The following is a 27413-nucleotide window of genomic DNA, read 5'->3' as shown; positions in this document are numbered from 1 at the left end:
GCCAGGAAAAGGATGTGTGTGGTAGATTTGACACACAAAACAGTGCTCGATTACATATTACAGATACACATACTAAGTTATAAATAGCTTCTGTTGTTGCTGTTGTTGCAGGGTCCAAACTGGGCTTGGCATACTAAAATATGTTATCACCATGTGTCAAATCCACTGCTGATTTGATAACCTTATACACACCCAAACACTTCTCTTCCAGGCTGTTTCTGTCAGAAGATATTGTTTGCCTGCATTGTTTCACTGAGCAGACCACTGTGAGTGACTGATAATAAAAATAACTCATCAACGGAAATAGCTTATAAATATTTTAATGTGTTATTTTGTCATTAATACAACATATATATTAGAAAAAAGCATCAGTCACAGGAGAAAACACGAGTTACAGTAGTTTTGTGCAAACGACACTCAAATTGAGATTTTTCACAAACTTTTGTTTAACCCCTTTAAACAAAAATATAACCAAAAAACTAAAGTTTTCTAAAACTTCAGTTTTGGCACTTTTCAAGTATACTCATCTGAAATCTTGCTCAGTTATGAAGATATCAAAGCTATCATGAATTCCAAGCACTGGATATTCTGAAACTTAGGTCAAGACTTCTTCAGAATCTTTATGAATTTCACATTTTCCCTCTGGGTCAAAAAGGTCCAATGTTTCCCTAAAACACCAATGTAAGACCTTATGGGTGCATGTTTAGCTTTGTGCAAATAACTTATAATATCTACTTTTAGCTATTTCAATTTTCAGGCTCGTTCCCAGCAATTGGAAATAATTTATCCCTTTAGCTTGTCCTAATTTTACTGTTGCCCCCAAAGCACAGCACATTCATCCACAACATAATGCACTGAATGTAGGCCAGTTGTGATGGGTGTTTGAAATAAAACTTCAATGCTGGTGTTGCCATCTCTACTAGATACCTGAGAACACAAGACATGTGCGGTCTGAATAAAATTCATTATTAAAACAACGACCAGATTTAGGGGCTGGACAAGGTCAAACGTTTTTGTCAGGAACAAGCCTTCAGATACCACTGAAGTTAGAATATTCATCTAATACTAATAGGTTGCCACCAAAGACAATGTTAAAAAAAAGTGCTTTTCTTTGAATGTCTGACCTTTTGGAAATCCCAGTCCTGTTTGCGTTCAGCAAAACAAAACGAAGAAGACATAAATCTATCCCTCCTATCTGAACAGCACTGCAGCCGCAAATTTAAGATTATTATTGACATATTCATGTCATAAATCTTTCCACCAAACTCTGTTTTATTCCTCTAACTTCAGCTCTGCGAGCACAGCTGTGCGGGCCAGAGGGGGTTCGCATAACATCAGGAACTGCGTCTGGAGGGCCTCACTAGGGTCCTCTATGATGAGGAACAATCCAGATTCAATGCTCATCTATGACCAAAAGTCTTCAAAAACCATCGGCCCAAATTTCTTGAGTTTTACACGGTGGCCCTCCAGTGCCTTTCTGTTACTCAGCAGACCCTTACTGGCCCTTTACACTGACATAGACAAACAACTCTTCATATCCTTTCACCAACACTGGCTCTTGGCTCTGCCAGGGGATGCCCCTGCTCTCTGCCAAGACTCTGCAGCGGCAGCCAAATATCTCTCGCAGGAGAGAATCTGCTTCGCCTGAGGAGTACTATCATCTGGCGCCAATTTAATTGATTTCACAGTATTAGAAAAATAGAATTTGCAAAGATAAACCCATTTTTTTCCAATATGAAAAATAGATCGAACTCTTGCTATTTCTTTCTTGGTTGTTCCAGTTTGGTGAAAGGCATTTCAGTTAGCATAAATAGAACTTGATAAGACATTTCAACACATGCAGATAGTATGTGCTAAAAATGGCTTCTACTTTGAACTACACATTATATAAGTGTTACGTAGCCCTGTACCCTTTAAGGACAGCTGCTGTGTAGAATCCGACTAACAGCAACAGCACCAGCTCAATGAGTGTGTGTGTGGCTCTGCGGCACTGTGATTGTGTTTCAGTACTCTTGAAGTGACTGCTTACCTCTGAGGCTCTGTCACCTATTAGCGAGTAGTCGGTTTCTCTTTGCTTGCCAGATCTACATCTCAGCAACGTCCTTTCAGAGTTTGTTCACAACAGAGCGGCCTTGAGTAAAACTGCACTTGCATACTGACAAGGTACAGAAGTGTCAAGAGACATAAAGGCAACGTCACAATAGTATAAATCTCAAAAGGACCACTAAAAAGGCCAAGAGCAACATTAGCACTATGTAGCTCATAAATCTTCACGCTAAAGAGTGAATATGGCTTGGTGAAAGAGCTGCTAACCATGTAGTGTAACACCAGTACAGTATATTGCATCACAGAGGAGACCAGCAGTGTCAGGGTTTCTTTGGAAGTGCATGAATGGTTCTTTAATAGCGCTGTAATTGTTTCAAAACATTACATTTAAGGCTTGTCTTGTAGACAAAAGGTCACATGTGTGTGTATCTACACACAAGACACTGCTGCTCTCCTGCTGTGTGTGATTAGTTGAAGTATACATGCATAGAATAACACACACTCCAAGATAGAGTTAAAATACGACCGTAATATCGAACGATACGGATCTAGTAAGTACAGGGGTGATTTAAGCAAACTAATTCTGCTTCTACCACACCTTTGCACCAGCATGCTCAGCAAGCATGGGTTTAACACACCAAAACGATCCCTGGTGCTACACACATACCCGACACCAACAAGTCAATCTGATAAAGAACACATTAGAACCTCTTTTAATAAACCCTTCATCGTACCCTGACTCCCTAACCCTCCCAAAATGGGGTGACTTGAAGCACCGGCGTGTCAGTTAATTACTTCAGAATGTCTGAAAAGACAAGAGCAGCACATGAGAGATCCTCAGCCCTGATCCACACAGCGGGGTCGATAGATTGGCAGAGGCTGAATGAGGGCAGGTGCAGTGCACCTGTCTTTCCAGATGCACACGGCTGGAAATGAGCCTTCTGTTTGATCACTTTCAGCCTCACTGATAAACTTCATTACGATTCAACTCAATATGTCTGCTAGGCACTGGAGTTACAGTAGAACAACCTTCACAGCATGGAGCCTTACCACTACAGTATGAACACTGCGGAGAGCGTAATGATCTGGGTTTCCCTTGTACCCTAAATATAAGTTTCACATTTCTGTTCACCTTCTATTTTATAATAAAGAGAAAATATTTTTCTTTCCCAGAATGTTTTGACACATCATGGGCTTTAGCATTGCCGTTTTACACAACAGCATTTCAGCTTTCTCAGGGCGCTGGTACTATTTACAGTCATGGTATGTTGGGCAAAGGATCTCTCATTAGGCTGTGATATTTCTTCCTGGCTGTGAGCTAAATCCTCTTCATCCCTCAACAGTAAATCCCTCATTGTAACATATGAAATGGAAGGTTTTGAGTGGGTAATTGGATAGTGGACGTTAGTGATTGTAAAGTGACCCTCCCCTCCCTTTCCCCGAAAAGTGAATTTGTCAGATGAGGGGATTAGGGGTCGAAGAGGTCCGCGTGTGGCTTCAGGTCCACCTCTCTGTTGAAGCGCTCAATCTCTTTATTGGCCTCCTGGACGTATTCATCAATGAACTGATCCAACACTGAACACACGCATGTAAGGAATCAACATGTGGTAGACAATACAAGACTAACACAAACACATGGGTTCGGACAATCAGTAATATTCAAAACTATTCAATATTAATTTTAACGCTGCTGATTACAACCGACAGTAATATGAAATGATGCCTCAGTGTGTATAAATGCATTTACAGTAATACACTTTTAATGAAAGCGTAGGCTTGCAAATGTGCTGCTTTTCAACACTACTGATTAAACACTAAGCCTACTTATCGGATTAATAAAAGTAAACAGGACGTTCCTGTTCGTTTATACAACACACTGGGACGAGTTGAAATTATTGTCTGTGGTAATCAACAGCATGCTACTGTTGCAGCATACAGACATTAGGTTAAAAGTATACTACTGTTCAAAAGTCTGTGGTTGGTATGATTTTCAAATGCTTTTAATGGAAGTCTCTTATGCTCACTAAGGATGCATCTATTTGATCAAAAACACAGTGAAACAGTAATATTGTGAAACAGTGTTTCAATTTAAAACAACTGTTTTTTCATACATAATTTATTCCTGAATTTTCTGCATTAGTCATCTTCAGTGTCACAAGATCTTTCAGAAACCATTCTAATACGGTGATTTGAACAGCATTAAATATTTTCTAGCATTATCTTTACTGTCTCTTTTGATCAAATTAATGCATCCTTGATGAATAAAATCATAGGAATAATAATAATAACAACTTTTTTACGGATCCCAGAAGTTTGAACGGTAGTGTAACCCAGAAAATTGAACCAAATCTGGTTAAAAAGTTACACTACAATTTAAAGATACGAGGATGAAAGTTCTGCTTTTCTCCAAAGAAACTGACAAAGTGATGACCGTTGTAGAAGTAACCGGGAGGGAGAGGATCAAGGTGTCTTTTCACCTAGTGTCACATAAGATGAAAATATTTAAAGTGTTAGATAAACTATTTGCTTTGGTGCTAATTTCACGAAAAAGTGTGTCTATACTCACGTGAATGTATCTGATCTCCTGTGGGGTGAGTGTCCTCTTATTCTTCTTGACTTTTTTTTCCACTTTCTTTTAAACACAAAAACACGGACATTTTAAAGCCCTAACCCTCAAATGATTCTTATTTCAGTAAAACGTCATTCTCTAATATATATAGGAATCTGTGCTCACAGAAGCCTGCAGAATTGCACTGTAGCTCTTAAAATTGTTTATTAAGTATTTTGGGTTATAAGCTACCAATATGTTGTTGCCCTCAGCACACATTTTATTATGCTTAAATCAATGTTCATTCCTCCCACAAAATTAGGGAAGAAAATACGGGGTCTAAAGTCTGTGGATTCCACCTGCTCATACCTATGAGAATTTACCTGTTTGGCACAATGCCGAAGCCAGTCTTTCAGCCCCTCCTGGGTGAGCCCCACTCCGTGAAACATTAGATAACAGTTGTTTGTTGTCCGTGGGCCATGGTGAGTCCCCTGATCTGGGGCAATGGTCACATTCCCACTGATAGAGTTACAGTTTACCACCATCTGTCTGTCATTGTCTACAGTGAAAACAGACACCGCGTGCAGTCAGATACATACACACACACACGCTTCACTGAGTCCAACATGCCGCACACTAATTTATCAAACATGTCATCAGACGGAGCTATGTCTAGCATGGCGTGCCAACAGCCATCCATCCCATCAGTCACTCCTCTGCAGTGTGGACTATGACTCTGCACTCTACAAACAAGCAAGGAGTCAAACTTGAAAACAACTGACCACAATGCACTGAGTGTTACGAAAATGTTTTATCACACACCAAACCGAACATAGGCACCAAAACTGAAAAGATTTCTATGACAAAACACAGATGATTCACGGTGACAACTAGGCATCACAGATGGTGTTCAGACCATATGGGTCCTAAATGAACTACTCTATCTAGCGTGCTTTAACTCAGGCTCTGTTAAATCACTCGGCTCTCTCCATTCTGTCAATCTGCCCACTCTCTCCATGCAACTACAACACAGATTCAAAAGAACAGAGGAGTCAAAAATGCTCCTAAAAATGTGACCACAGGAGGAAACGACTGAGGAAAAAAAAAAGAGTGAGAACAGATCATTTTGAGGATTCGGAGGTGAGAGTCCTACCGTGTGGCGTTACCCCACAGGCCCCCTGCCTACTACTTCTCATAGAAAAATCATACATTAACCACACAAACAAAACCAGAGCAAGAGACATCCGAGAATCAAACAATACACATTTATAGACAATCGTAGTTGATTTGTGACTATGTCACACTGTATTTCCCATAGGAAAAATTCATATTAAGACAGATTCGGAAGAGGTTATGGAGAACGACTGTCCTACCAGAGAATAGCACTTTCCCACTGATGTGATAGATGTTTCCGGTGAAAGGACTGGGTTTGATAGAGGATTTCAAAGCTAAGAAAAGAAAAGAGACAGAGAGACGGTAAGTTGTGTTGTCTTTGATCACTTACTTTTGATACTTCCATTTTTAGCACATGGTTGTACAGCATCCTTACATATACTGTCAGCAGTCACTTTAATTAAACCCTCTTGAATATTTATCACTGATGATTAGGCCTCTCACAATTATTATATAACCACCTGATCACAATTATTTGATCGGATTGCTATGATTTAAAAAGACCCCAATCATCCTGCATGTTAAATTACAATCACAAATTGGCATCAAAATAAAGTCATTTTAAATAAATATGCCATTAAATGCACACTTTTTAAAGCATTAATGCATTATTGCAACATTCTGATAATCTCAGGAGGTGGTGTTCACATCTTACTGCAACTAACCCTATGTCATTTCTTAATCTTTAATTAAATATACATTTTAAGGTCTCCTTTTGTGCAACATGAAAGTTTGAGGGCTTCATCCAGAACCCCTTACAATGCTGTGTGAATAATTTAGAATGGAAATAATAATAATGATAATAATAAATATTTCTATAACTTTTCATGTCATTCTAATCTGTGCCAGTGCTATTTAGTATCATGTCTATACTATTATAATTATTTTTTATTTTATTTCCCATTCAGTAGTTTTTATTTTAGCATTAGTTTTAGTAACTTAGTAATTCATCTTAAACTTAAATTCAACTTATTCCAGTTACTTATTTCCAGTATTTCTAATTCTCATTTTATTTTGCAAAGTAAATTTTAAAGCTTTACTTCAATTAACAAAAACTATTTCAGTGCTCTCATAACAATAATAATAGTACTCAGTGCAATATTTTTCTGTTACAAAAGCTTAAAAAGTTTTCTTTTTTAATTGTTCTTCTTTTGTAAGGCAATTAATAAAAACAAAGAAAACAAAAACAAATGTGCCATGATTGTCATGGTCTTCTGGGTGGTGCTAAATACACACACAAACAGATGCTTACCTTTGCAGCGCTGCAGAAATAATGCTCTCTCCAATGGACGACTGAACTCAACACAATGCTGAGACATAGACAATGATCCACTTCCAGAAACAAACCTGCCTTCCCACCTGAAACAATAAATAGTATAGTCCAAAACATTCAACTATGTGTACGCACACATACACTGAGAAGAGTACAGAACAAAACTATATTACCAGCCAGGATACAGCATGTATCGTGCATTGATCATATGAGACTGTGAGAAACCGCTGTCATTCAGGATAAGCCTTATATCTTCAGTTCTACAATACCAAGAAAAAAAGTTATAATCCATAAGTATCATTAGAATTGAGTGTGCATGTCAAAAAATTATGAAAGCACAAACCTTTTAACTGCCCCTTTCTCTGCTGAGATAAATGCAGCGCTGGGATTGGCTGCGCGGATCAGCTGTTGCATGTGTTTGAGAAGTGGATGCTTCTGCTCAGTCAAACTCGTGAAGACAACATTGCTGACGACGCCTACAATCATTGAGCAGACATTTTATCCAAAGCCACTTACAGTGCACTTATTACAAGGGCAATTCCCCTAGAGCACTGAGGTGAAATGAGGCTGCTTTAATTAAGGGCGCACTGTTGATGTCTCACTGTCTTCATACACGGAGTACACTTTGATTGATATTGTTCATTTCAGACCGAAATGATCAGGGACACTGGTAAAAAATAATGCTGGTTCCTACCCATGGGATTCTTCAGATGGATATGTGGATAAATGAAGTTGCTAAACACCAATTAAGCATTGTTGATGCACTTTTTCAAGGTAAAGAAGAAGTTTCAAATACTGAAAATTGTAAGTTCCAAAGATCCAGGGAAATTGGATTCCATAAGATACGACCCCACACCAGTGACAGATATGATCATCTATTCTGCAACATCCACACACAGGCACCATATTGAGAGAAACTCACCCTGACTGCACTGCTCCAGGAGCTTGGGGAAGAGAAGCCTGTAAAGAGCAGTTTCAGATACGACATCAAACAAAGGTAATTACAGTGTGTTAACAGGCCCGTTATAAACTTACATTATAATTACATAATTACATTTATTTATAATTATCAGAATTACAAGTGTTTGCCTGGAAAAGTAGGTGTGATAAATGTCATGTGGAAAAACTCTTGCCTGTGTTTGATGAAGGAAGTGAGTGGGTTGATGCATGCTGAGACGGCACCCACTGTCACTTGGCTATGAACTTGTGGGTCTGGATGAGCCGTGATTGCCTGGATTACATCTAGCACATCGGTGTACCTTTAACACATACAGAGACATAAAATGACAAAAGTATGCATAAAACTAATTTAATTGTTTTTTGAGTTGTGAAACAAGTTCAATTTTGCTATAAGCAGCTCTAAAGAAGGAGACAGTGTTGTTATTCGCCTCATGTCCATTCAGTGTTCAATAACAGTGTCATGTTGCAAAATTTATCAATAATGAGCCGCTTAAATGAACAGGATCCTCAAGTTTTTGAGAATCAGTGTTCATGCCTGTCTTACCCTGGTACAAGCAGCACAACTCTGGATGAATTCAGATCTGTCTCCGTCTGTTTGGCCAGAAGGCTGCTCAGGTACCGTTGAAGGTGTGACGCACTGAACTCCTCAGAGCCCTCCAGAGCAGGGCAAAACAACTCCCACCTGTCAATCAAACAGTCCTCAGTTTAGGATTATAAGGATATAAAGACAGTAATTAGTGCACCAGCATTCAAGATGCTTTCCACTGAACTCAGAGTCAGAATTTCCAACCTTCAATTTGGATAAATGCAGTAGAACACAGATTACAAATTGCCATTTGGTTTTAATGATCTTCCAGTGGCAGTGCAGCAAAAATCGTTATGGTAAAAGTCAGAAATATCACTCACTAGGAATCTGCCACATCCAATCTAAAATGTTACACAACATTACAGTTATAATGATTATAGTTATAGTTCATGACGTCTTGATTGTTCTCTCACCAGGAGCGATTTTGATTCACTTCCATCAAGAAATCACACAGATTCTCCTTATGACTGCCTGGCAAGCCTGCGATGATAGTGAGGACCATCTACACAAACAAACACATAACTATTATCTATTATTATTCATATGCTCTGTTTCCTCCAGGCTGACCTGTTGGCTAGATTATGTATGACTGCATTACATTTATACACATGCATTTCACCTTTCTCTTGCATTCAGGTTTGTTGATTTCAGGTGCTGTGTCTGAAAACACAGTAGACATGTGATCGCTACAGACAGATTCTTCACCCACACTGCTGCTGATAGCAAAATGCTGTAGGAACCTGTGGAGAAATGTGATAGTCATAATCGTGCATGAGCAAAGCCACATATTCAATGCATGACAGCACCATTTTCAATAGTGGGCTCAGAAATCTGGACCCAACTGACAGACAGGAACCAAAACAATTGGCAAAATGTCTTGTTGCTTGTCATAGTCATATCTGGTTAAAAACTCAGAATAACAAAAAAAAAAAAAAAAAAAAAAAAGAGACAGAACATTCTGTCACAACCATCCCTAGTTAGGACAGGGTGGAAGTGTGTATATGCGCGTTACCTGTCTAGCTCTGGCAGATGTGGATAAGCAGTCTTCAGAACAGCTCTGTTGCTGCTTGCCGTATTTATCTCACGAAGTTTTAACAGCCGGAAGTACCTGAGAAGAAACACGTCACTGGATACATGTATGTGCTACATCATGACACCTCAAGCACAATAAGATCTTAACAAATCAGGCTGCATACTGTTGGCTGAGCTGATGCAGAATGAAGTGTTAACTCACATGCTCTTGTGCTCAGGGCTCAGCTGATCGCTGAGGACGTGCTGCACTCTCAGCCCAGAGTCTGACTTACGCCAAGCTGGCAGGACCTGAAAATCAGATCATAACTCGTTCACAACCAAATGCTATTCAGAATGCAACAACTCTGCAGGACCACAGAAAACGAAATGTTCCACCTACATATGTATATATGTGTGTGAGAGCACCTGTGAATAGAGGCTTTTGTAGCTCTTGGTTTTGGCAAGCAGACCAATAGCCAGACAGAAATCAGCACTGTGTAAAGGGAATGGAAGGTGTGGAAGCAAAGAGGTCTGATAGTCAATGAAAAGCATTGAGATATCAGACAGAGAGCCCTGTGAAAACAACATTACATTCATTTAGACAAAGCAATTTTGATGATATATAGATTACCATTCAAAACTATTGAATCCTTTAAAGAAATCATTTTGACCCCAAATATATTGTGTATGACAGCATTGCTCACCCCATCATAGAGTTTAATGGTGTTGATGTGACTCATAGAGAGTGTAATGGAGCCGTGATGAGGATGCACAAACAAGATTCCCTCAGAGAAAAACACCAGCTTCCCTGCAGGACAACAAACTCATTAATGCTTATATGCACAAAGACTACCTGAAACCTTGACATTGCAGTAAAGATGAAATCTGACCTTCCTCAGGTGTAGACAGCAGACTGTTAGAGAACATGTACACAGAGTCTCTCACTGTTAGAGGAATGCCCAGACATGTACCATCCTCTTCCTGTTTTAAAGTATTAAAGTATATATAGCAATAAGTACAGCATAAGGAAGCAGCTTCAATGGTTTGTACAAACCAATGCACTGTAAAACTTCACCTTCAGTAGACGTTGAGCCTGTTCAGACATTCTGACATCAGCCTCATCTACCTATCACAAAGAAATCAATGAAACAATTAGCTCAGCATTATATATATATAAAAAATATATATAATTCATAATAGCACTGTTAACATATTTTGGCATAATTTATCATGTTGTTAAGCAGAAATGCAAATTTTAGCACAATTGGGCAGAGAGACAATGAGTCCACTATACCAGCCAGCAGACATGACGAGGAACTGAGGAGGTGAGCACTGTGAAACAGCTGTCAGAGCAAAGAGCACCATCTGCAGGAGAAGAAGTGCCTTACAATCTCACATGACCTGTGTTTTAACAGAAATTAATTAATCTCCAACAGAAAACTCAAAATGGATTCTTACCCCTTTGCTGAATGTACACTCTGGACTCTAGAAAGGACTCAGAGAAAACTACTGAACCCAGGTTTTCTCCACACTGGAGATCTGGTATATCATGCACCGTCATGGATGCCTGTGGAGGAGTCAGCCATTTAATACAATTTGCAGTACAATGAAAAGCTTGGAGTTTGCATTTTGGATGTAAAGTTTTATACTCACAGTTTTAACCATAAAGCGACTGTCCTCATCACTGAGGGGAATGATTCTGTGTAAAGGAAGATTATTGTGAAATACAGAAAGTGGAAAATGCAAAATGGGGTATTTTGTGTGAAGGTAAAGGGAATAGATGCATTGTGTACAGACACTCACATTCCCTCATTGTTGACAGCCTGTATGCTAAACACAGCTTTGGATCTGAATTAAACACATGAAGTAGAGTCTCAATTTACAAAGCAAGCACAAAATGTGTCCTACAGTGAGACATAAATAGAACTTCACTTTTAATAACCACTGTCTAATAGCCAAGGCCCACAAGGAATCTGCAAGCTCAGAACCCCAGAGAAAGTTATGCAGAATTGGAATTTCTGCTAGTTCTACACATTCTCTACCCCTTGTGTGTTTAATAAATGTTTTGGATAATTTGATCATCCTTCACATCTCTATTAAATGCATTCCATAGAATTCGCCGCCAAATCAGCTCAGCAAAGTCAAAAGCTCTGCAGATATCTTCTGGGCCATTTCTTTAATTTTGGTGTGCATTGCATACCTGAGAGCTCCCCTGTACTGAATCAACCCAAAGTTGTCCAAGGCCAGTTGAAACGTTTGCTCTGCTACATCCTTCGCCTTGAAATAAAAAAATGTGTGTATCATTTTCTAAATTGATAATCTGAGCAAAACTCTTTCTTAAACCTGTAATTCTGGCATCATTAAATTACTGATACAGTATAAGGACTCATTCACTCCAAGAATAAAAACTATAACAATAACTGTATTAGGGTCCTTGCAAATGGACGATAACTTTGCGTTTACTTTGTATTCTAAGAAGGCTTTAAATGTTTTTATTTTTAACGTTCATCACTGAAAGTAATTCCAGTGATATTTATTTATTGTTATAGTTCTGGTATGGACTCCACTGTTCTGCTATGCTGTCCACGCATTGCTACATGTGACAATACACAACAACCCCTTTATGTCCATAAATCTTCGCCGATGTGTCCACACCTTTTGAGATTTTAAAATCTGTAGTTAGTTATAGTTATCGGAAGGCTGTTGCTGAAATCAAAATTTTTACCCACATTTAAAAACTGCCTCTTAAGTTGCCTTTCCCATCCTAAGTTGCCTTTTAATTTCATTTGTAAATAAGCTTTACTTTTAATGTGATCTTACCTTGCTAGCACTGGAGCTGATGGAGAAACATTTGATTCCTGCTAGTACAGACTGAACCACAGCTGAGTAGATATGTGAAAGCAGCCTGCAACACAACGAGACTACCTTTAATACCAATCCAAACATCAGAACACAGTACAAAGCACAAATGGAGTACTAACTGGAGATCTGTGCCCTTCTGCTGGGTGTTGTCATTTCCTGTCAGATTAAAACAGCGAAGTTATGAGAGAGTGCAGAGAAATTAAAAATGACTTAATTAAAATATTTTCTAGAGGTTTTCTAACCCAAGTATGGGACGTGTGTGCTTCCAAAGAAATAGGTTCGAGCACAGGCTAGTGGCCCTTTAGGAGCCACACATTGCAGCAGCTGTGAGAGAGGTAACAAACACAGTTATTAAATTGCTTTATGTAGAAGAATTTCAAGTCATCAAGTCATCAAGTCATCAGGCCGCTGTGTGGAGCTCTTACCATGTGTTTGGCAACACCCCCACCGGGACCAGTGTTGCGAACCTGGTGGCCTTCAGAGGGGAAAGTGAAACAGTAGTTCTCCAGATCTTCCTTAGTAGAGTGGCTCCCAAACAACGCAAATGGCTGCCTGCTTTTACTGGCGTACAAACAAAGTAAAATGAATTACTTGCCTTTCAAAAAGAAATAATTCCTGTAGAATGTCTTAGAAATAGAAGCTACTGTATCCTACGTAATTACCTCTTGTCTGTGATGTTGCTGGAAATAAGACCATGCGAATAATATGTTCTGAAAGGCTGAAAGACAGAAAATTAGATTAAGCATCACACAAGTAATCATATCTGTAACATTATTTTCAGTGACTGTTAAAGCCAACATGAAACCACAATAATAATTAACCATTTAAGTGTATGTTCCATTCTAGAATGGAGAACTACAATGCCTTAATAGCTATTAAACTATTAGTTAATCTTTTTTTAGATCCTAGGTGATGTCATCTGAATGTAAATAAACCATATTTGAGTTAATTTGGACTATAAATGGTTGCAAAATTATGGTTGTGATAATATAACAATCAGCACCTCTGCGACTTGGGCTTCTGACAGTTCCTGCATGGAAAGTGCACTCTCAATTTCCAAACTGGAGAACAGACAGCTCCACTGTCTTTCAAAAAGCTGAAGGTCCTGCGAGAGAATATCACATCCGCTCTTGTATAAGAAAGAAATGTGTGAATGGGCATTTGACAAAAAATCAAGCTTCGATATATGCAAGTGCTTTACCTTATTAAGAAGGCAGTCCAGAGACACTGGATCCAATCTGCTGTAGACTTGCCAAAGCCTCTGACTGATATCTGTGAACTATAAGATGCAAGAAACAAACAATTTGGGTGAAGGACACAATAAAAACAGGCGTTAGTTTATTTGCACTTACCCTAGTATCAATCAATATTATGTAACATATGATTGTTATAAAATGCATATGTAACCCATTAGTCATTTATAAGTAAAGGTCATAGAGTACAAATACAAAACCTTATATTTCATGGTGAAAAACACTCCAGCCCCAATTCCTTCCAAGGCAAATGCCTGAATGATGGGCCATTTCTCCAACATAAACATGTCAAACTTCTGAACATGGCCTATGGAAAATATGAATCAACCATAAACATGATGGTTAAAAGTACAATGCTTTTGCAGTGCCTTCATCAGTGCATCACATCATGCTTACCATGTGAACTGTAGGGGATTCCAAGGCAACGGCAGTCTTGAACCATGGACACAAAACTTGAAATTTTGAATTCCTCCGCAACCTCTTCATCCTCATACTGAAACATACAAAATGAGGAGAAAACAAAAATAGTAAGCAGATGAATGTAAGCATGTGACAACCAATACTGGATATACATCATCCAATATTGAATAGTTACATTGTTCACGCTCGTTTTCCCTTTTTTAACATTTAGATTATCTTTGCCATCATCTACATATTAAAGTTAATATGTAAGGAGACTAATAATTTGATCACACTGATAATTGTAATCGCTAGCAAGACAAATTTATATATACTTTATTAATTTATAATAGTTTAAAGTGTTTTTTATTTTTTAATTATAATATTTAGTATATTGTATTATATTACTAGACATACAGACACAATTTGTTTCCATTATATATAATCAAAACAGTATAACATTTTAATATCTGCCATCACATCAAAATGAGCCTATTGTATCGGCCTGAATTGTAATACTGCTGCATCCCAAGTATATGTGTGGAGATCATGCAAAGCAGTGCTGAAGATAATTACTTCTGTCTCAGTCAGACAATGGAGCTGCAGATTCCTCCAGTGAGATACATAGGGAAGCAGGTATCCATAATTTACTGGGTTGCAGTACAGATGCACACTCTCCGCCTTAATAAGGATGATCACATCTAGGAATAATCACATATACAATCTGAGTACCAAGTAAAATACAGTGGGTATAGAAAAGAATCACCCCACTTTAAAATTATCACATATTGTAGCCTGAAATGAAGACAGACAGATTTCTCCAGCTGGATTTACTCAGTGCAACTTATAACATCCAGGTAAAAGATACAGTATAACCAAAATGTCAGATATTAAATAAATAAAAAAAAAAAAGAGAATCACTGAGTTGGAAAAAGGCTCAATCCCCTCCTAAAAATGACATTACATTATATGACTGATAGACTGCAACGGTTTGAGTTAAAAATCTCTGTTTGTGTTCTACTGAAGACACCAAGTCAGCTACATCATGGATGCCCTGGGGGTAAGCAGGTAAACATAAAAATTTCATTTTTGGTGAACTACCCCTTTAAAGCTAAAGGTGGTTCAACAAAATACTGACACGAGGGGGTGATCATTTTTTTCAACTCATTTATTCAGTTTTTTCTTTTTGTTTATTTTTTGATATGTTGTTATATCTTTCACTTGGATGTAAATACAGCTGGATAAAATTACAACTCCATCCTCATTTCAAGCTGCAAAGCAACATAATGTGACTAGTATTTTAAAGGGGAGTGATTCTTTTCTATACCCAGTGTATATGTACAACAAAGATGCTCATTCCAGCTAAGAATGACTGACTGCAATTAAAACAGCTTTTTAACCCTATGAGTGAATATGAATGGATATGTTATTGTCGTACCATCCAGCACTTCCTCTGGAAAGTCATCTGGGATCTGCTCCATGTCAAAATGGCTGTGTTTATACAAGCCACAGAAAAGAAAGTTGGCCAGCTCACTGCAGCCTTCATTGTAGCGACTGTCAATACCTGAAAAATTACATACAGCATATTACTTACAGGTGGCTCACTGGAGCAGGTCATCTCTGTCTGTCTCTTTTGGATCAGATGAGTGAAAGAACACAGGAGATATTAATTAACTAACTCACCCAGGGAGCAAAGGATGCCATCTGGAGCTGTATTAACATCATCTCTTAGCAGAGCCTGGACCTGACGTAAGCGGGAGCAGCTGCAAGAACAGCATTGTGTTACATTCAATGAACATTCAGGTTCAGGAAAATAACAAAACAATACAATCTTGCATTACACAAAATAGGAAGGAAGGACTCCTTATAAGACTCATACAGAGAAACAGTTAACAAAAATAAAAATTCTGTCATAATTTATTCACCATCATGTCTGTCCAACCCTTTACGCAGCTTTTTACCATGCAGTGATACTTAATGGTCACCAGGGGACGTCAAGCACCAAGACAACATAAAAATACCATAAAAGCAACATAAAAGTAGTTCATGTGACTCGTTTACAATATTCCAAGTGTTCTGAAGTCCTGTGATTATATCTGTGAGGCAAAGATTGAAATTTAAGTTGTTATTGATCATCAATCTATCAGTCATCTGCACTGATGTAAAGGACACCAAATGCCACTGGTTCTTGCTTGTCCTAACTAGTGATGGGTGCTTTTGAATCACTGATTCATGAAGAATCAAAACATTTATGAATGTTTGTTTCAAATAAGTAATTCAAGCATGTATTAAACTTGTGTATTCAGAAATTGAAGCTGCGATACTTCATACTGCTTCGAACCTTGGTTTCCAAATGTTGCAAAATTCTGATGGTTTGTCATTGGAGTTTTACTATGAGTTTGTGAGGTCAGTTTTAATTAAACTGAACAGCAAATTCATATCATGTGAAGATGTGTTGCCAATAGAAGATCAGCGTTAGCTCTTAGCTGAATTACAAGAACACCATCTTTAAATCTGCAGGATTGCATTGATTCCTTATTTTTACATTCTGAATGTATTATATATAGAAATATGTTTTTCAAAAAGACGCTTCTGAGTGTGATATCTTGACCATTCATAGTTTTCAGTCATGTGACTGGCTTGGAGACCTAGTGGGCAAAACATCCATAGAACTGCAGCACAAAAATTGGACCTAGTTGTTAGAGAGTTTGACTCCTGACCTTAAGGTTGTGGGTTCGAGTCTCGGGCCGGCAATACCATGACTGAGGTGCCTTTGAGCAAGGCACCGAATCCCCAGCTACTACCTGGGCGCCGCAGCATAAATGATGCCCACTGCTCTGGGTGTGTGTTCATGGTGTGTGTGTGTGTTCACTGCTGTGTGTGTGTGTGTGCACTTTAGATGGGTTAAATGCAGAGCAAATTTTGAGTATGGGCCACCATACTTGGCTGTATGTCACGTCTCTCACTCAATAGCCCATCAATTTGTTTCCAATCCACAAATATTTAGATCATCTCTCAAAAGGATAAAAAAAATGCACATTTTAGCCATTTGCAATACATATAAAGCACCCGTCACAATATTTCAATTAAAAACAGCATGACATCCTAAAATGTTTCATGTGAAAACATTTAAAATGGCTTTAAAAGAGTGATAACAAATGATCAAATACAGTACACACCTTACTGACAATGTGTGCTTTTATACAGGCAAGCAGATGAGCTCAGAATACGAACGCAATGTGCTAATGGTTAAGCGTCTTCTTTATAATGGTTTTCAATGGGAAAACATTTAATATTAAACTTTGAATATTGTGTTTTTATTCTGGGTTCATCTGTTTGTGTGTGCAAAGTCTGCATCATCAATAGGTGTATACTGAATTTGGCCTTTTTAATATCAATGTCTTACTACATTACTACTTAATGCAAACCTCGTAAAAATAACTAGCGGTCAGTGAAGGAAAACGTCTCCGGTTACTATCGTAACCTCGGTTCCCTGAGAGGCGGGAACGAGACATTACGTCAGCTAAGACGTATATGGGAACTCTTCCCTTCTCCACTTTCACTGAAATCTTATTGGCTAACGCCAGCTGGGGACAGCTGGCCAATTGACGCGAAGCATGCAAATACTGGCGGGTAAGCGTGCAGTATAAAATGCATGGGCGCGAAAATTACGTCAGAATCACGACTGAACGCTAGCACAGCTGATCAAACAGCGACCACGGCGGCTAACGTAATGTCTCGTTCCCGCCTCTCAGGGAACCGAGGTTACGATAGTAACCGGAGACGTTCCCTCTCGAGGCGGTAACTCAACATTACGTCAGCTAAGACGTATATGGGAACTGTATAAAATCCCGCCGTGAGAGCAGTGAAGATAAGCCCTGAACGGAGTCAATCACCCTCACACAAGCAGTACAGTTCTAGCCAATGGCCGTGTCGCTAAGAGTGCTTGCATCTGATAGGCGGAACTAGGCCAATGAGACATCTGCTCCGACCCTAACAAAATATGCATAACTTCAAGCAATATATCGAAAACTGCACTAACCAGGGCAGACACAAAGCAATAAGCACTCAAGCATGAGAGTTAAACAGAGTCGACGGCGTTTGCGGTGACTGCTGCATAAACCATTTAAACCATAACACAGAGTTAGCAGCCATGGTAACTACTGTATAGCTGGTTATAACAGCTTTAATGAATAAAACTTAACTCACCGAAAAACATGTGACGCTACAGAAGGTACATCCAGCTTGTAAAACCTGGCGATTGTGTTCTGGGAAGACCAGCCAGCAGCAAAACATAAATACTGGACAGACATACCTCTAGACCAGGCCCATCAGGAAGCATTTATAATGTCCTCGCAGAATGAGCTCTGATGTTGAGGGGGTAATCCTTCCCCTGGCATTTGATAGCGTCCACGATCCAGTGAGAAAGTCTCTGTTTAGAAACAGCACGTCCCTTATTACATCCACCAAGCACACGAACAGCTGGTCCGACTGACGAAAGGCGGCCGAGCAATTCATATACATCCGTAAAACCCTAACAGGGTCCCGGCGCTCTGAGCATCAGCGTCGCGCGAGGCTGACGGCTCAACAGATAAGGCGGGCAGGGAAACAAAACGGTGTATTGAGTGACTTCGAAACGAAACCCGGTCTCGGCCGGAGAGTGACATTACAGTCGCCAGGCCCGAAACCAATGCAATATCGTTCACCAAACACTCACGAAATTCTCCAAGGCACTTCGCTGAGGCGAGAGCAAGAGGCAAGGCAGTCTTCAGGGAAGCTCCTTAACCGCAATCGAAGCTAATGGCTCGAACGGTAATAAGAGATAGAGCCCTCAAAACTAGAGCGAAATCCCACGGCGGCACGGAGGGCGGCCATGAAGTACACAATCTACTTGCTCCCCTGAGAAAACTGAATACCAGAGCGTGCTTACCGATCGTTTACCCGTAACCGGGGAACGAAAGCGGCAATAGCGGTCACATACACCTTCAGCGTGGATGGTTTCAAACTCCCGCTATCCAACTGTGCTGTAGAAAGCGCAAAACATCCGACACGGAACAGGTCCCCGGGTCAATATAAATGTTCTCGCACCATTTTGTGAAAACTCACCACTTCTGCGCGTAGCAGCGAATGTTTGATGATGCTCGCGTCTCAGTAAGTGTGTTTAGCACTCGTCAGTGCAGAGTGTCCCGCTCATTAGGGTCCCCGCAGCGGCCACACATGAAGGTTCCACAGCTCGGGGCTGGGGTGCTATATTGTGCCATTCGCCTGAGACAGCAGGTCCTGCTTGAGGGGGATTCGCCATGGGGGAGCCATCAGTAACTCTCTCAGGTCCGCGAACCAGGGCTGATTCGGCCAGTTCGGGGCCACGAGTATAACTGATGCTTTCTCCTCCCTGATTTTGCACAACACAGGCAGAATCTTCACAGGAGGGAACGTGTAAGCCTGGCTTCCGGCCAGCGCGATGTCAGAGCATCTCCCAGCAGGGGGGAGTGAGATAGCAAACGTGTTCTCGCTCGTGGCAAACAATCCACTTCCTCCCTCCCAAATCATTAGATCTGATCTTGGGTGAAGCCAACATCTCCTTAAGGAATCCCGTTCCTCAAAAGCATGCTCACTCCACGGTTCAAAGTACCGGGGATGTGCGACGCTCCTATGGAGATTAAGTGTCGGTCCGCCCACAACAGGAAACTCGCTGCCTGTTTGAATAGAGCTCTGGAGCGCACGCCGCCCTGGCGATTTATGTACGAGACCACAGACGTGTTGTCGGTTTGAATCAGTACATGTTTCCGCTCCAATTTCGACCAAAAGGCTTGCAGGGATATTAGGACACCGCTTCCATTATTCCAAACGGTTTTGTGTCACCTTCTCTGTGACTCCGACCACAGGCCCAGACGGACTGCTCCCCGGCCTAGATCGCGTTCGTAGAGAAAAGAACTCCTGGGCTGAACATATCCGGGCTGTTCCACGGTCTCAGAGTGCTGACGCAACTGTGAATGACCGTAAGTGCTTGTGGACCGAAGACCACGCCCTCGGCGGAACTCGAGTTACAGCCAAAACTGTAGCGGCCGCAATGTAGCAGACCCAGATGGCACACTGAAGAAGCCGCCGCCATCAGTCCCAGAAGCCTCTGAAATTCCCTCAGTGCAAACGACGTGCCCAGTCAGAAACAGCGCAGAGTCGATGAAATGCTCTAGAGAGAGATGGGCTCGCATCGCCATCGAGTCCAAACATATTCTCAGATATGTTACAGTCCGACTCGTAAAAACACGCTCTTCTGCATATTCACACGCAGTCCCAGCGTATCCAAACGGCGAAGCATTGTTTCCACGTGACTGATAGCACATCTCTTGAGTGGGCTAAAATCAGCCAATCGTCCAGATAATTCAACATGCGCATTCCGCTCGATCTGAGGGGAAATTTCGCTCTATCGCTCTCTCTCGAGCAGACTGAGAACTTCCTGTCGCAGAACAGGACGGTTTTGGGGCAAAGTCAGTGACGGGACCACGCCATTGAAGCGGGGAGGTCTGCGTTTGAATTGGAGAGAATATCCGTCGTGAATTATTCCCAGTATCCACGGTGAAACGCCCGGGATAGCCCTCTTACCGTCCATGAGATGACACGGCCGACGCGTTAGGTCTACAGCCACTGATGGCTTATTTTAATGAGGGCTCCGCCCCCGCGAGGCTGGAAGCACTGGCGGGAGGGCGGGCGCGTCGCTAAATGGTGTGACACTCTTGCGCCATCATGAGGCTATTATAATCATGGACTGTGGCTCTGCGCTGTTTGAGACAGGGCGAGTGACACAACGTTGGGTGCAAGAATTTGTATATATGCTTCTTTAGTACAATTTTTACTCACAAAAACATCATTTAAACACATATAGCAATCGTCACCCATAGTGATGTGGGGGACATGATGCATGTTTCTTTGTGGTGTTGGCACTCTCGCTCCTTCGCGAGGCCATTATAATAATAGGTTGTGGCTCTGCACTGTTCTGAGACAGGGCGAGTGACACAGAGATGAGTGTAAGAGGAAGTAAAGCTCTTTAGTTGATTGTAACATGCTTTTATTGTGGAACTCACACAAACAGCATTCAAACATAGCAATCGTCGCCCGAAGAAACATGGGGGACATGATGCATCTGAACATTGAGGGTGACACCGTGTTCATGTGGTGTTGGCACTCTCGCGAGGCCAGTATAATCATGGGTTGTGGCTCTGCACTGTTCTGAGACAGGGCGAGTGACACAGTGATGAGTGTAAGAGGCAGTAAAGTTCTTTCGCTGATTGTATACCTGTTTTATTGTGGAACTCACACAAACAGCATTCAAACAGACATAGCAATCGTCGCCCGAAGAAACATGGGGGACATGATGCATTTGAACATTGAGGGTGACACCGTGTTTATGTGGTGTTGGCACTCTCGCGAGGCCAGTATAATCATGGGTTGTGGCTCTGCACTGTTCTGAGACAGGGCGAGTGACACAGAGATGAGTGTAAGAGGAAGTAAAGCTCTTTAGTTGATTGTAACATGCTTTTATTGTGGAACTCACACAAACAGCATTCAAACAGACATAGCAATCGTCGCCCGAAGAAACATGGGGGACATGATGCATCTGAACATTGAGGGTGACACCGTGTTTATGTGGTGTTGGCACTCTCGCGAGGCCAGTATAATCATGGGTTGTGGCTCTGCACTGATCTGAGACAGGGCGAGTGACACAGAGATGAGTGTAAGAGGCAGTAAAGCTCTTTCGCTGATTGTATACCTGCTTTTATTGTGGAACTCACACAAACAGCATTCAAACAGACATAGCAATCGTCGCCCGAAGGAAATGGGGGACATGATGCATATGAACATGGCGCTTGGGGGCGGGGCCTCCCGCTCACTCACTCTTTCACCGTCAGGGAGACGTATGGCGCGCTGGCTCTCTCGCGGCGCGGGATCCTCAACTGACCCTGATGTTACCTTCCAGGCTCTTACCACTGCTGGTTTCGGCAGAAACGAGCGTCCGGTTCAGAGCGGGGTGCCACTGCGGGTTATTTTAGCTGGTTTCAGAGCCTGGCCCGGTGCATAAGAATCTCGCAGAAGAGGACTGGGGTGAGCGACGGGGTATCACATGGCTCATACTTTGGCGCGCTTTCTGCGTCTCTGAGAATAGCTCCATGACGTCACCAAAGAGGTCGGAGGGAGCAACTGGAACGTTTAGGAGCGGCCTACGGTCCGCGTCTTTCAGGACAGCTAGGGAAGCCATAGGTGCCTGTAAAGATGACCATGAGCTCCGTGAAACAGCTCAGCAGAGCGCTTAATAGCAATCAGCGCGAGATCAGTTGCCGCGATCCTGATGACGTCAGCGCTACTGTGCCGCCGTTTGCCTGAAACACCTTGAGTATTGCCCTGGCAAAGAGCAGAAGCTGCACTCGCTCTTTCTAGACTGTGGTCCGGACCAAAAGCAGAGGGAGACGAGCACAGGTGTGTGGTAACAGTCTCCTAGACGGGGGGGGGGAGGGTTTCCGTCCCGTCCACGTGCGTGATATGGCCTTCGTAGCAGAGTGGGTGCGCGCCGATTGGGGTGCAGCCCACGATTTCACCACGAGCTCTTGCATGCCTAAATGCCATCTGGTAGCAGCTCGACTGGAGGAGCCACGAGTCTAGTTACCTATCACAGGCTCGTCATGTGCGTTGCAAGCGAGACTCAGCTCCGAGACGACCTTTCCGAAGACCCTGACGAGCTTCTCCTGGAGGTCTCAGGGCCCTCTTGGTCGGGGCGGTCCCACTGAGAGGCCCAAACCTTTTTCGACGTCGAAGCGACATGGAGTCGTTTTCTTCGCCAGCACCGAAGAGGACGAAGTTCGCGGAAGCTATAGTCCACCACGCCGACGTCAAACTCGTCTTCGGGCGGGGGAGGGCCCACCAGCGGCTCGCTGGCGGCAGTGGGCCTCATTCCCGCCGTCCTCCGAGCCACTCTGGCTCTGAGGGCGCGCACTGGCAGCTCGGTACAGTGGGCGCAAGTGTTGTCCGTGTGAGAATCCCAAGCAGGTCACACAGAACTGTTGAAGGTCCGAATCTAGCATTAGCAGCCATCGGATGCGGAGAGGAAAAACAGGGTGAGTAGTCCTCTATTGCAACTTCCACGATGACTTAGATAAGACTTCTAGCGTGAAGAAAGAGATTCTGACGTAATTTTCGCGCCCATGCATTTTATACTGCACGCTTACCCGCCAGTATTTGCATGCTTCGCGTCAATTGGCCAGCTGTCCCCAGCTGGCGTTAGCCAATAAGATTTCAGTGAAAGTGGAGAAGGGAAGAGTTCCCATATACGTCTTAGCTGACGTAATGTTGAGTTACCGCCTCGAGAGGGAACCTTGTTTTGCCCTCGAGGTGGGCATTCCTGTTGGTGTGATATTGCATGAAAACTGTGAATTGCAGTGTCCAAAGAAATCTTGCATGCTCAAATTCTAGTGTGAACATGGCTTTAAGCACGTATAATACAAAAAGGAGAATGATAGCTATTTGTTTCTAATAGGCCAAGTTTAGCAAGGCCTGCCTAAGGACACACAAACAAGCACTATACATTGATAAAACAACTCAGGTCATACAGGACCTCCGTATTTTATGGCATTTAATTAATCATAGATTATATTTTTACTAGTTTATGCTTTCATTAAAAAAAAAAATATTTGCAAATGGTTTGTGTAAGGTGTCACTGAGTGGTCACTACACACTTTTGTTGTTTGTAAAAATCGGACAGAAGATTCTTCAAAATATTTCCTTTGCTGTTCCACAAACGAATGAACAGTGCAGGAGTTTGGATGTGAATATTAACAGAATTTTCATCTTTTGGTGAATTATTAATTTAATATTATCAAATAGGGTGCTGAGAGTCTGGGGGCATGTTTTCTTGAAAACAGGCCACAATAAAGGCTCTTCTATCAGAGAATCTTCGGCAGAAACATGATGGCCCTCCCTCTACACCCAAATCCACCATATTCATCATTGGACATGATCTCATGTAATGGCAATGCTTACTACAACGTCAAAATCAAGATTTTTATTGTACTATTTATTTTAATATAATTTACAGTTACGTATATTCGATACAATACGTGTAAGTTAACTAACATGATTTACAGACAAACCACATGTCGTGTGATATTACATCCAGTCTCGACAATTTAAATATCCCCGGTCATCCTGAATTAACCAGTGAATGTTCGAATGAAGAAACGATTTATTTGATGTTTTATATTCAAGACATAACAACATCTCTATCTTTAAGCTCATATTTAATCAAAACCAAGGCGAACGGATGTTGACAGCGCTCCAATGCTGACACCATCTTGGACACGGGAGAAGTGTCTTTGGGGATCAGAAATCAAGCGAGAATGAGGGGGTGGGCGGGGGCGCTCGACAATTATCTGGTAGCTAATTACATTTTTATCGAATAACTTTGAATGTCTGTATCTTACTAAAGTAACGTACATGGAAACCTTTTCTTCTGACACTATGTCTGTATGTTAGATGGAGGAGGCGAGCGCGGACGGTTGGCCCGCGAGCCCCAGCAACGGTCATTTTTGCTTGAAATAAAAAAAGTAAAAAAATAATAAAAACTCGTGCCTATAATATAACCGGCAGGAAAATAAACGACGAGAAATTGTTACCTTACGGCAGCGGTCATTATAGGAGATTTGTTTTCCTTTATAGCAGCCATGGTCGTTGTTTGGTATTTAGAAAGCATTTGGAGATCTGTCACTATTTCTATTGCTGTTAGTGTCCATAGTAAGCTAATGATTCACTGTAGGAGAGAACAACAGACTGGAGCGCTTAGGAACCGCGCATACCATTTTCTCAAGGAGGGGGGGGGGGGGGTCGTAATATCCAGCGTTTTAAAGACGACAGGCAGTGTGACAGGGAAATCAACATTGTTTGTGACAGTTATTTATCACTTTGTCAAAAGATTTTATTTATTTTTTTCTGAACACATTAATTGCAAAACCAAACAAAAGAATGAAACGTTTGTCTCCTCCTCCTCCGCTGAGGTCGAATGAAGAATAGTGTCTCGTGCAATCCTCGAGCAATGTTATTCGCGGTCAAACCCCCCGGCTTTTTTTTTTTTTTTTTTTTTTTTTTTTTACACAACATACCTCTAACTCAAATTAAGACTGTTTCCAGTTCTTAAAAAAGAGATTTTAATATTAATGTATATTAATCTCATAAATTGTTAAAAAGGAACATCAAACTGATTCAAATCAATCTTACAACTTTTGTCTGCTCATTTTACTGATTTACTCAACCCATTTCTGTTTAAAAAAATCAATTTTAATTTCATAGCTCATTTATATTGCGTTTAGGACATTGTAGCTTTATAGGTAATGTGGTCATTATCTGTTCCAGGATGGTCATTTGCGGTATATCAGCTATGTTTCAAAAACAAGACTGACCATCTGTGTTTTTGCTGGTCAGACAACTAAACATGATCCATTAAACCCTTGCCCTGAGCACAAGGGTGAAATATGTTAAACTTTGTTTTAATATAGCACCATACATTGTTTTAATATAGCACCATACATGTAAAAAAACAGCTGTTTTTCCCTGGAGTCTTGTCTTTTTCAGACCCGTCAACCTGCCCTCCTCCCAGTTAGTTATTTCTCCCGGGAAACTCACGTAATTTGTATGGCCCAAACCTCTTATTATCTATCATAACATCAACATAATTCCAAGGTTGTCCAGTTGGCAGATATTGTAAGAAACGCATCATACAGTCATGCAGTTTAATTTGGCCATTTGACCCCAACCTGTTGAAACTATATAGTAAATATGCTGTCTTATTATGTTATCTATATTTGTAATGTTTTTTGTTAATTTATGCTTCACTTTGTAATGTCACATTTTGTGTTGTGTGACATTATCTCGAAACACACTATACTGTTATGTATTCCATTTGTGTGATTGTCAGAATTCTTGACTTTTTTTCTAATAGGTCCAGCAAAGAAAGTTTTAGAAATTTCTTGAGCCTTTATTATTATACAAGACACATTATGGAGCTTAGAGATGAAGAACCACTAACCACTTGTGCAACATATCAGAGTAAAATCATGTGTAGGTCTGAGACCAGCAAAAACAGAAAAACAGGAACTTTGGTAGACGGCTTTGTGTGTGATAAAACAAAAGATAAAGTGGCAGGCAGTTTGCAAAAAACACTCTCGGACAAGCCTCTCATGTCCAAATTTTATTATCCAGCTTATGTTTACAGTACCTTTAAATTGTCAAGCACAGGCACTGTATCAGGATGATGGAAATGGATATCCCCTGGTTAGATGGCTGGGTTAAGTTGCTGAAAAGACTCAAGTACAACTTTGCACCTACCATAACTGACTAGAAAGAAAATGTCTTTCCTGAGCTCCTCCACAATGTTTTACTTGACATGTTTGGTGAACTTTACTGCTCCAGAAACAGGAGGTCAGTCATTGGACAGCATTCTGGACCCAGAGGAATTGGCTTTTGTGATGTCTGTTCTTCTTCACTGTTTTGACATCTGATTTAGACTGTTAAGAGCTGAGCATCACGACTAGCTAACGCATGCGGTTAAGCAAAATCAAATGCCAACCATGGCTGCAGCTGTGAATGTTGAAGATCTCTAACTTGCTAAAAGCAATTGCTTCCCTCATCTGACTTACACATCCTATTATTTGCAAAGGCATTGTGTCAATGAAAAAAAAATACATACATTTGGACGGCAGAGGTCTTCTATTGTGAATATACATGGCTCTTGGAAAGCCTCCTAGAGTTGAGATATTGTGTTTACATAAATATTGGAATATACTGTACACTCACCAGACACTTTATTAAATACACCTTAAAGCAGGTTGGACTACATTTTTACCTTAAAGAGTTAAGGCCTTAATTCTTCAAGGCCTAATGAACAAGGTGCTGGAAACATTCCTGAGAGACTTTGGTCCATACTGGAATGATAACATCACATAGTTGGCTGCATATCCCAAAGGTGTTCTATTGGATTGAGATCTGGTGACTGTGAACTGTGGGTAGAGTGTGGTCATAAAGGGATGGACATGGTCAGTTAATACTAAGGTTTGCTGTGGCATTTAAACTGTGGTGAGATTATACTGATGGGCCCAAAGTGTGCCAAAAAATATCCCCCATCCAATTACACTACCAACAGCAGCCTGAACCATTGATACAAGGCAGAATGGATCCGTGCTTTTGTGTTTACACCAAATTCTGACTCTACCATCCAAATGTCACAGCAGAAATGAACAGTCATCAAATGAACAACCTTTTTCT

General features: G+C 41.1%; 1 protein-coding gene across 1 annotated transcript; it reads right to left on the bottom strand.

The window, feature by feature from the left end:
* Positions 1–304: 304 nt before the first annotated feature.
* On the bottom strand, positions 305–24951 carry LOC128026356 (dynein axonemal assembly factor 9). The gene is made up of 37 exons (XM_052613417.1): positions 24773–24951; positions 15795–15874; positions 15550–15675; positions 14688–14812; positions 14109–14205; positions 13913–14019; positions 13661–13738; positions 13463–13564; positions 13122–13177; positions 12885–13020; positions 12702–12783; positions 12579–12615; positions 12418–12502; positions 11798–11874; positions 11401–11445; positions 11251–11296; positions 11056–11164; positions 10892–10962; positions 10673–10723; positions 10488–10578; positions 10302–10405; positions 10024–10170; positions 9821–9906; positions 9599–9694; positions 9206–9326; positions 9000–9088; positions 8545–8682; positions 8174–8299; positions 7963–8000; positions 7384–7516; positions 7214–7300; positions 7020–7126; positions 5968–6042; positions 4978–5153; positions 4613–4678; positions 4430–4523; positions 305–3621 (listed from the first exon to the last, which is right to left on the bottom strand). Exons 1-37 carry the CDS (start codon positions 24847–24849, stop codon positions 3515–3517), a joined length of 3468 nt encoding a protein of 1155 aa, XP_052469377.1. The 5' UTR covers positions 24850–24951; the 3' UTR covers positions 305–3514.
* Between the last annotated feature and the right edge of the window lie 2462 nt (positions 24952–27413).

Source organism: Carassius gibelio, chromosome A13 (assembly GCF_023724105.1).
Source record: "Carassius gibelio isolate Cgi1373 ecotype wild population from Czech Republic chromosome A13, carGib1.2-hapl.c, whole genome shotgun sequence".
Taxonomy (NCBI): domain Eukaryota; kingdom Metazoa; phylum Chordata; class Actinopteri; order Cypriniformes; family Cyprinidae; genus Carassius; species Carassius gibelio.
Note: the sequence above shows the minus strand (reverse complement) of the source record. Positions and strands in the feature narration are given on the sequence as shown.

What these genes read in the sequence shown, in the direction of transcription:
- LOC128026356 (XM_052613417.1), bottom strand. Translation starts at nt 24,849, where the DNA reads ATGCTTTCTAAATACCAAACAACGACCATGGCTGCTATAAAGGAAAAC. An exon ending in TCCAGAGGAAGTGCTGGATG is followed by an intron (nt 14,813 to 15,549) that starts GTACGACAATAA and finishes GATTATTCCTAG; the next exon opens with ATGTGATCATCCTTATTAAG. An exon ending in GGGGTGTTGCCAAACACATG is followed by an intron (nt 12,784 to 12,884) that starts GTAAGAGCTCCA and finishes CCTCTCTCACAG; the next exon opens with CTGCTGCAATGTGTGGCTCC.